The 11,181-nt window shown below is 44.6% G+C and overlaps 1 protein-coding gene across 3 annotated transcripts in view; it reads right to left on the reverse strand.

Annotated features, from left to right (window-relative positions):
* The window catches only part of Snx24 (sorting nexin 24), a 244,407-nt gene extending 234,917 nt beyond the window's left edge, over nucleotides 1-9,490 (reverse strand). For all 3 annotated transcript variants that reach the window (XM_023715385.1, XM_004631334.2, XM_023715386.1), the window contains exon 1: nucleotides 9,423-9,490. In XM_023715385.1, coding sequence (XP_023571153.1) covers nucleotides 9,423-9,482 — 60 coding nt within the window. In that variant the 5' untranslated portion in view covers nucleotides 9,483-9,490. The remainder of the gene's footprint in view (nucleotides 1-9,422) is intronic.
* Between the last annotated feature and the right edge of the window lie 1,691 nt (nucleotides 9,491-11,181).

Genomic DNA, 11,181 nt, shown 5'->3' on the forward strand with positions numbered 1-11,181 from the left:
GTGTATTATTTGTTGAAACTGTACTTTCGATTTGATTTGAAACTGTCTCATTGCTATATGTTTATCAATAAAACTTTGAAAAGAAAAAAAAAAAACAAGAAAAGGAGCGGGAGCACAAGTGTATCAGTGTTTGTTGATATGTTGTTGTTGTTGTTGTTTTGCGGAACTGGGGACTGAACTCAGGGCCTTGTGCTTGCCAGGCAAACATTTATTCAACTGAGCTAGCTCCCCAGCCCCTGATATGTTTTTTAATTGGAAAAAAAAAAGTTCTTTTTTTACCTAGGAAACAATAGTGGTTATTTTTACATTCAATCTTTTGAGTCCATAAATCTGGTAGTTGTGAGTCCTTCTATAAACAGAAGAAAGAAATTCCTTATTATAAGCAAAGTAGTGGTGACAGCCTCATTATTATAATATTTTTAAAATGAGAATCAATAAGAGAACAGGGGTATGGAGGACATAAATAAGAGCAGGATTTCAGTGGGTAAACCATGTAATGTAATTGATTCAGCACTTTAAATGAGGGTGGGATGTCATCTGGTGTTATAAACAGAAAAGAATCAGGCTGGGATAGATGTGAGAACAAAAGAGAACTTGTTTTAAAGAAATAATTTTAAGCTGTACCGCATTATCATATTGTTGATGCTAGTAGTGGCATTCTAACTAAGACACATTTATGGCCATAATGAGAGATAAAGCAGTTAGGTGTGTGATATTTTGTTGGTCTCAGCAACTGAAGAACTAAGATTTTCTGTGGAGTGAAAAAAGACAGCTGACAATGAAGAAATTAAGGAAAAATTCCTGTTGTCCTGAAGAGACAAAGAAACCTTCACGCACTCGGGATACATACGCCTTGTGCCATATTAGGGTTTCAAAATACCATTTTCAGTACAACCAAGCCAGGATCTCTGGAGAAAAAGCTAAGTCCACATCTGGGATGGGAATATCAAAGATATGCTGGGAATGTCTTATTATCATAGACTCCTACGGTTGCACCGAGAGCACAACTACCTGAAAAAGGCCAAACATGCAAAAGGACGAAGATTAAAAAAAGAAAGTGCACAAAAATGATAAACACAAATGACTACATCAACTACATTATACCCACAAATTTATAACAAATGTATATAAAATAGATTGATTTTTGTAATATTGATGGTTGTTCATTTCTAATTGACTGTGATAATAGTGTAGCTATATTTTTCAAAGGGCAATCTTTTTCTTTTGTATCAATAAATATCTCAAAATCTTCACAGATAGGTCTGAGACTTCAGAATGAAAAGAATAAGACTGGGTAAGGAGTAATGGGGAAGAATAGTAAACAAAATAGGCTGAGTTCACAATTGGTTGGCTGTGGGGCCTGGGAGATGGCTCAGTGGAATAAGCACTTCCCTAGTAAGCGCAAGGGCCTGAGTTCAATCCCCAGTTCCGCCAAAAAATTAAAAACAAAAAAACAATTGGGTGGTTTTCTAATTCTATTTGGGTGTTGCTGAGAACTGAAACCAGGGCATTATACACAGCGGCAAGCGCTCTAACACTAACTCCAGCCCTGTGAGTTTATCAGTGGGAAATCTGAGCAAAGGAGCTCTGTTTCTCTCCACTTTTGTAAACACTGAAATTTCCTGTAACAGTTACTTTTAAAGATTAGGAAGCAAGACAATAAAAAATAATCCTAGAACTCAGGAGGCTGAGGCAGGAGGATTGCCACAAATTCGAGGTCAGCCTGGCTACATAGTGAGTTCAAGGCTAGCCTGGACTACACAGTAGACATGTCTCAAAAAAAAAAAAAAAAAAAAAAGGACAAAACACAAAGAAAAATAACAGGAATTCTATCAAAAATCTGAGCAAGAACTGGAAAACTAGTATGAGAATACAAGGCCTGAACCTGAAAGCTTCTCTGTCCTGAGGACTTAGGTGGGAATGGTATGTCAACAAGCTCTCTATATTCTAGATATGTATGTAAATACATCAGCCTTTCATGATCAAGAAGGAAAAAGCCTCTGTGGTAAATAAGAGTAGCAAACTGAATTGTAATTGATCACCCAGTTTAAAAGTTATAATAAAAATACAAGCTCATATGTTTAATTATTGTTTTTTAAGTACTTCTATGTTTTTGCAAAAGAACAAAATTTATAACAAATATTTCTCCCAGAGTTTGCTTGCATTATTTACAATGAAGAGCTACATAGAGCTTCTGGGTTTTCTGAGAAGGGCTTGCTATGCAGTTCAAGCTGGCCTTGAACTCATTATGTGGCCCAGGCTGGCCGTAAATTCACAGTGATCCTCCTGCCTCAGCCTCCTGAAACCTGGGACTACAGCTTTCATTTCCAAACCACACAGAACACATTTCAGCATAAACCAGTGAAACATCCATGAGTTCTTTCAAAACAGCAAGAATTCCCAGGAAACACCTGAAATATTGCTGATTTATTTCTGAGATTATGTGTTATAATTTAGTATCTGATCAAAGCACATAAAAATAAATGAAATGTGGTATTTAATCAAAAACTTGGTGAAATTTAAGCAAATCTACAGCTTAGTTAATTGTAACACAATCCTGTTAGTTCTCACATTCCGACAGAAGGCACAGTGACGCAGTGTGCTAAGGACTGGGATTATGAGGTGAGTGCATAAATGGGCTCTACACTAATTTTCCAACACTTTCTGTAAATCTAAAGTTATTTCAAAATTATAAATGTGTTGAAAAAGAAACAGAACTAAAAATAATTAAGAGGTATGTCCAGAACAGTGAAAATAAATTGACTTGTGTCCCCAAAATTTCAGCACCACCTTTTCAAAATTAAATTCTCTTGTACTTATTTTGATTTGTATTACTTCCGTCATTTATTTATCCCACTATTTTTTGCCTCTCGCACACTAAATTCTCTATGACCCACCCACAATCCCAGCCCTGATTTCTTTTTTTTTAATGTGTTTAGTACAAGGTCTACAGGGTGTTCAGGGTTTCACTGCATAGATAGGACTCCTTTTTAAAGCCTCCCAAGTGCTGGGATTACAGACATGGGCCACCATGCCAGTCTCAATCGCTGTCTCAGCGCACCCCAGGGGCAGGGCCAGCACAGCAGGCTGGCATCAAACCTCTGACCCCTGCATTTGCCTAAATAGGCGTTTTAATCCAATGAGCTATCTGGCCAGCCCCCAGCCCTATTTTGACTTAGATGCAATCACCCTAAGTTTAATAATGATCATGAGGGGCTTTTCAAACTGTGCTTTTTGTCCTCAAGGCAAAGTACTTACTAACGCACATGGCTGATTCAATCATGCAATGAGCACTGAGTGTGTGCCCACTGAGCGAGGCCTGAAGCAGCCTGGTACTTGCTTCCCAAAGGCCTCTGGCATCACACGCAGTTCTGCAGTGGAACTAGGCTTCTCTTGGCACCCACGGCACTGGGTGGGTGCTGACCCGTGCCAGGCTCATCCTCCTGACCAACCCCAACCTCAACCAACTGGTATCCAGAATTCCCTGCAAAAAGGGATCACTGGGGATCAGGACTCATAATAAGCTGTGAAGAGGGTTTTATCTGCTCAGCTCTTGTGGGAAAACAATGCTCAAACTAACAGGAAACACCCTCTGTTCCTGTGGATGCTACAGCATATAAAAAACAAAATGTTGACAACTTTTGTCACTGTTTTATGACTAGAAGGATGAAACCAAGCTGAAAGGAGGGCTCGCCTTGGGGTCAGACTGCCATTCAAACTCTTAGTCTCATTCTTGAAATTATAAAATGGCAGTAATAATGAAAAATCACTAATTTAAATCACTGTTAAATTCCAAGGCAGTATTTATATTAGTCTTATGTTAAAAAAAACAACTAAGCCAGGTACAATACTGCGTGCTTGCCATTCCAGCACTCAGGAGGCTAAGGCAAGTGGACTGCTGTGAGTTCAAGGCCAGCTAGGGGTACACAGTGAGCTCAAGTCCAGTCTGACCCTGCCTCAAAAAAAAAAAGTCCTAAGTGTGGAAAGACGAAATCTCCAAAATTACAATGCCCACAGAAAGTGTGTGTGTGTGTGTGTGTGTGTGTGTGTGTGTGTGTGTGTAAGGGAAGTAAAAAGCAGAATTCTGGAACATCTGTGGATTTGCTGCCATGGACTATTTGCATTATGGAGAATGGAATGAATATAAATTTGGTAAAGCATCACTTTGGACTAGTCTATGAAGGGTTTCCAAGAATATTAGTGACAGTTAAGCCACATTCTTAAAAACTAACAATTTCTTGAGATCCCATCAGCTCTTTGATGGACTACAGGTTCAAGGGTGGATCTTGGCTTTTTATCAATCTGCCAAAAGACTTTGGTTGTCTGTCTTAGTATTTCAGATGATTACAGTTAAACAGCTGGGCACACACCATTACCAACCTTTCGTGATGTGCATTTATATGTTTCTCTTTATATGACCTCTTCTTTCCAAATCATGTGCTCATGGCCGGTAACCTTGTGCAGATGTCACTCGTACACCTAAGTGTTTGCACTTGCCAGGAACACATATGCCTGATGGCCTGATTTTTTGTTTTGTTTTATTTTGGTTTTTTGGTGGTACCAGGGATCGAACTCAGGACTTGCACTTGCCAGGCAAGCAATTATCCCACTGAGTTATCTCCCCAGCCCTGTCTGCTTGTTTTGTATGTGGCCTATGAAGAATTATATTTTTAAGCTTCTCAAATCAATGCTGAGCACTCACCTTCAGCTCTCCCTCTCTCCTTACTGCACCTTTTCATCTCAGATCATCAGCAGTCCCTCGGAGTCTTACTCCTGGTCCAGGCCTTACATGATCTGAGCACTGACGGCCCACAACCACACCTCTCACTGAAAGCCAGCAGCTCCTAGTGATCTATCACCTTGCTCTCTTCTTGTCACTTGCACCTTGTCCCCACCCAGGAGTCACTTTCTATCTCACAACAGCCACTGGGCACTGTCATTCCTTATTTCATGTTGATCTTTTCTGCCTGGTTAGCTGCAATGATCTCTTCAGTGAGGGAGAACCCATGGCCACTGCTGTGGTGTCCCTATCTCGGTCCCCCTCGGATCAGAGTGCTGGAATCCTCACCTCTGAGGCAAGAGCATCTAGAGGGAGTGTGGAGATGAGCAGGAGACCTAGTGAACAGAAACAGCACCTTTCCAAAGCTGGCCCACAGCCAAATAACTCAGCGGATTAAAGTGCCTGAAAGGAGGCACAGAGCGCGGGAGTTCGATCCCCGGGCCTGCCATGCCAGCCCCACCTCCGGGGCATGCTGAGCTGGCAATTGAGACTGGGCGTGGTGGTATGCCCCTGTAATCCCAGCTCTTAGGAGGTGTAAACAGGTGGATCACTATGAGCCTGATCTAGTAGGGAGACCCTGAACACCCTGTAGACCCTTCCCTAAAATAGAAAAAAAAAAAAAAAAAGCTGGCCCAGAGAACCTGTCTCCCCTACCAGGTAGGTGCACAGCAACCCGGCACTAGCCAGAAACCAGGAGTAGACCATCCACAGACTTAGAACCTGCAGCACTCAGGGCTCCTTCTGTCCAGCCTCCAGAACCATGAGAGAGAAATCTGTGAACTATGCACTACCTAGTTTTGGCATTTTGTCACAGTAGTCCAAAATGACAGATAGTTGTCCTAAATAAACAAAACACCTATCAGGTGTGGTGGCACACACCTGCAATCCCAGCACCCAGGAGGGCTGAGGCAGGAGGATTGCCTTGACTTTGAGACCAGCCTGGCCTATAGAGTAAGATCTTGTCTCAAAAAACCCAGAAGGACTAACAAATAAAAAAGTTCAAAAAATGAAACACCAGCATGTTCCTTCCTTCCTTCAAACCCTGCAGTGACTGACTGCAGGCCTGAGCTCATTCACTGCACACCCTTGACCCAGTCTCCTTTCACTTCTTTCAGGTTTCGCTTTGCACAACTGCAGATACTGCAGTACTTGAATTTCCAGCTGCACCCAGCCCTAACCTAGTGCACTGCGCTCCTTCTTGCTCACAATCCTAGTGCCTGCCTGTCAGAGACCACAGCTATTCATTCTGTCCTTAGCGGAAGTGTCTAAGTCACTACTATATGACGGCCGGTTCCCAGGCAGTGGTAGAGACAGCACCTCTCCAGCCTCTGGAGGTCTTAGTCCATAGTGAAACATGAGGTAACCAGGCAACCCCATAGAGGGGATGAGGTAGAATGCCCTCCCCAGGGGCGACATTTGAGTTCATTTAAGCTTTACTACAGATTTTGTCCTACTTGTTTATAAACCAAACTGATTCTGAAGTTGCTATTTTATTTTATTTTGGCATAGTTAGGAGTTTAAAATACTTTTGCTCAAAAGTGATATTTTTGCTCTGCATTTCCTCTTTCTAAAAATCATGATCTTAGCAGAACACTAATCAAAGTCAGCATTCTAAAGCACTGGCCCTACCCAGCACTGGCCTCAGCTGGGCAGGACCAACCCAGACACAGGGCTCAGCAGATTTTCCAGGCCCTTCCCCTGTAGTCTCCAAGTCACTCAGACTGGCTGAGAACCTTTTCCCTTTTGGAATTCCCTACCCAACACAGAGCAGGCCCACAGGAAATGTTTAAATGTTTAAAGGGCTAAAAATCACATTTTAAAGGTAAATTATTGTACACACTGAGCACAAATTTGCAAGCACTTTTTGAATAATAATTGAACAATATCTGTGGAAACTTTTTTCCCCAATACTGGGGATTAAAATCAGAGCCTTCTCACTGCACTGTATTTCCAGCTCTTCTTCTTTTTTAAACAGGGTCTCACTGAGTCACCACATTGCCCAAGGCTGGGTTCTGACTTGCAATCTTCCTACCTCCAGCCCCCACTGGCCAGGATTACCACTGTGCACCACCACACTCCTACAAAAACTAAAAGGTCTGCACGTGACACTTTTAGCTAATGTTTTAAAGAAATCCTAGTAGTGGCTATCAAAATGCCTGTGCAAGGATGTCTTACTTCAACATTAGCTATAGTTGCTAGAAATTATCAAGTATTAATGGCCATTAATAGACACCCAGCTAAACAAACTGTGGCACACTGCGATCAAGGAAAGCACCCTGTCAGCGAGGAAGTTCGTAACTTATGTGGTAACAGTTATAGTAAAATTTGGCGATATATTCTTTGAAAAGAAAACAGTATGTTTTCATAGCACAGAGAAAAACTTCTCTAAGAACATGTCTATCTCCAGAAGCACAGGACTGTCACTGAACTTGTTACAGGATTTTACTAGTTTCCTATATAAGAAACTGAGCTTATACTTCTTAGTTTTTAAGCAAAATAAAGTTCATCACTCTACAATAGTCACATGGCAAGCATTCAGTTAATATTTGTTGAATGAATCATAGCTGTACAGTTATAAAAGCAGTTACTGAAAAAAGTACCTATGAGCTGCTTCACAAACTCACAAAGGAAAAAAAAATTACCTCAAAAGATAAGTTTGGCTTTCAATTTTAATGACTTATAATTTTTAAAGTAATTTTTTTGGAGGGTACAAGAATTGAACTCACAACCTTGTGCTCGTCAGACAGGTACTTTGCTACTGAGCTATATCCTTAGCCCTAAAATAATTTTTATTTTTTAAATTATATTTATTTATTCATTATGTACTTGGTACAGGGTCTTACTACACAGCTAGGACTCATAGTGATCCTCCTGTTTTCAGCCTCCCCAGCACTGGGATTACAGGCGTATACCACCACACCTGGTCTTGTCAGCCCCTTAAGTAAATTTTTAAAGAGCACATGAATTATATAAGCAATCGTGTACAAAGTTTACCCAAAAGAGTCCTTCCAAATCTGTTTAAATCACACTCTATAGTCTGGCACACAAGTGTTCATTTTTCTCTGGGAGTATAGAATCACCAGCAAGGAGGAAGAACCATCACTTCTACTCTTTTTTGCTCTTTCTGAGACAGGTTCCCACTGGGTTGTGCAGGCTGGCCTTGAACTCACTTCATAGCCCACTTCATAGCTTCACATTCACAGTGATCTTCCTGCCTCAGCCTCCTGAGCCTGGATTACAGGTGTGCACCACTATGCCTGGATATCATTTCTACTTTGAAATTATCACTAAATTTGTTAGCATCTACTGTAACATTTTCAAAATTTAAAACACAAACATGATCACTAAGTAATAAACAGAAATGTAGCTGAAAACTTTAAGGGGGAAAATACTGATGCACTAAGGAAAGAAGAATAAAGGGGCAATGAACCTGAATTCTATCTAATTAAAAATGTTTACTTTTGCAGGTAATTAACTTTTAGCTTGGACCCCTGAATCCAGCGTCAACTTTTCCCTGAAGACCAAGGTCTTAAACATCATCTCCTAATCTTTAAATCCTAAATGAATGCCCAGAAAAGTGCGGGCCTTGCTGAGGCACTGGTGGAAAGGCAGAGACACTTGGGAGAATGAAAGGCAGCAGGTTTTAGTCTCAGCTAAAGCTCCAAGGAAACAGCTTCCAATGGGTTCAATAGGGTTCAATTTTTTCTTAAAGAAAATAACAGGATATTTAACCAATGTTAACATGCCAGGACCATGTACAGTACAGCTGATGGGGCCCTCACAGCGGCTTCCTCTCCACGGAAACCTCTTTAGGTTTGGGACACTCCAAACAAGTAATTCTGGAAACCCACTACAACGGATGATTTTCCCCAGTCACTGCTTTAGATTCCAAGTCTTCCTCTGTGAGAGTGATTGAGTGTTCGCTGTGAAAACACAATGGCTTATAAAGACTGTCACCAAACGCGGATATTTGAAGAGGGGAGAGGAGTTACAACACACCAATCAGTGCACTGGTACCCAGCAAGTGAATGATGTCAAAACAGCTTTGCAGGCTCTCTGCAGTCGCCAGCCCCAGACGCTTGTGTCCACGCGAGCCTGCCTGAAACGCGTACACAGAACAATGCCCCTACTGCTAAGTCTCGGGGCCAGAAGTGGCAAGGCGTCCCGACTGCAGCCAGGTCAAGAACCGGCCGGCGAACGCCCTGCAGGGGTCCGGAGGGCACGCGGCAGGCCCGGGCTCGCAGCACAGGTTTCCAGGGAGGCCCGGCCGCGCGTGACGCGGGAGGAGTGAGCACGGGTCCTGAGTGGGAGGAGAGGAGCCTCGGCTTGCAGCAGGTGAGGGGAGGAGGGCGCCCGCGGGACCGGGCTCAGTGACCTGACCCGGACCCGCGGACCCACAGGCGGGGGCCGTGCCTGTCCGCCCGGGGCTGGGAGCCGAGGAGGGGACCGGACCGGGCCAGATCCGACCGGGAGCGCCACACCGGCCCGCGCGCCTGCTCCAGCGGCCAGCGATGCAGCCTGCGCTAGGGGAGCCGGCGGGGAGGCTCGGGCCCGACGGGGGCGCCTTGGGGGCGCGGCGGGAGAAGCAGGGCGCAGGCCGAGCCGGCAAGGCGGGGACCGGGGCGGCCGCGGCGGCGCCTACCGTGTATCCGCGCTCCAGGTCGCTCTCCTCGTAGCGAAAGGACGGGATGGACACCTCCATGGCCGCGCGCCGGCGGAGGGCAAGGGGCGGAGCCGGGCCGGGCCGGGGGCGGGACGAAGCCCGAGCCACGCCCCTCTGCCCGCGGCGGGCGCGCGACTTCCCCGCCAGCTTGCAGGGCCGGAGCCGCAGGGCAGCGGCCGCCCTCGTTGCGGGGGCGTGCGCTTCGTGGTCGGCGGACTCTGTGACTTCTGTTCTCGCAGTGACTCCCGCTCTGCTCGCCTGGCGGAGCCTCGGGGACTGCGCGCCGCCCCGAGCCTCACTCCCTTCCGCGAGGCCGCGCACCCGCCCGGCTCCGGCCCGGAATGCAGCCCGCCGGTTCCCCAGAGGGGCGACCGGGAAGGGAGCTGCGCCTCGGGCAGGGCTCAGGGCCTGCGAGCCGCAGCCGCGGCCTCCGGGGGTTCCTCAGGAAGGTGTCGGTTCTGGAGCGCAGAGTGGAAGAGAAGCGCGGAGGGGACCGCGGCCAGAGCAGCCCTGTGCGCCCCGCAGAGCCGCCCGCCCCGCCTTTCTGGAGGCCTCGCTGGCCGGCGCCACAGAGCAGCTCCGGGCCGCCCCTGTCCCTCTGCTGGCCGCACCTCGGGGTGGAACCAAACAGCTCCGCGGTGGATCCACACAAGAGACACCCGACAGTCATCATCTGCTAATAAATGCGGTTTACATAAAATAATAAAATTCTGCAGCAATATAGATACCAGAGTGCTTGCACTAGATCGAAGTACATTTATCCAGTACTGGGTTGGTGCACCCTTTAACAAACTAAGTGGTAAACTGCTTTTTGTTTTGTTTTGTGCTTTGAGATAGGATCATCACGTAGTTCATCCTGACCTTGAAGTCACTCTGTAGCTCAGGCTCTCAGGGATCCTCCTGTCTCCTGAGTGCTGGGATTACAGGTGCGCGCCACGACATCCAGCAACAATCAGTACTATATCTAAGGACACAGGGGCCGGGAGATGGCTCAGTAGAATAAGCGCTTCCCTGACAAGCGTAAGGGCCTGAGTTCAATCCCTGTTTGGGGGGGGGGGGGGAAGACACAGCTTTTCACCAAAGTGCTTGACCGGTTAATAGAATCAAAGCCCCAGCATGCTAAGAAAAATGTCAAGATACTCAAACTTCGTTTGCAAATGCATAGCTAGCCCAATTTTGAAAAATAAAAATGAAGGAGGAAATAAGTGACTTTATGAGACATCAAGATATACTGTGAAACCATAGTAATTAAGTGAGCTTGATCCTGCAATGGAATTGGCAAGTAATCGAGGGAATCAAGTCACTTAGAAATAAATTCCTGAATGTATGAAAATGTAGCATAAAGTAATGCTGTCATTTCAATCCACAGAGGTTTAAAAAGGAACTACTTAAACTGGGCATGGCGACCCATGATGGTAATCCCAGCACTCCAGCTGCTAAGGCGGGAGCATCACCTCAAAGTTAGGCCAGCCAGAGCTACATCACAAGACCTCTGTCTCAACCAAAGTAAAATAAAAATAAATTCTCTATGTAGTAAAAAAGCTCTGAAAAAAATAAAGCTACAAAATATAGGAAAATATTTCCACAAAATTAAGATGAAACAGTTGTATTACATAATATACAAAATGTCAAAGACATTGAGAAAGGTATTTTATTTTTTTTTATTTTTAAAAAAATTTATTTATTTATTTATTTAACAAAATCTCAAAACAAGATTTTATTTTTTATTTTTTTTTCA

Source organism: Octodon degus, unplaced genomic scaffold, assembly GCF_000260255.1.
Source record: "Octodon degus isolate 3935 unplaced genomic scaffold, OctDeg1.0 scaffold00040, whole genome shotgun sequence".
Classification (NCBI taxonomy): domain Eukaryota; kingdom Metazoa; phylum Chordata; class Mammalia; order Rodentia; family Octodontidae; genus Octodon; species Octodon degus.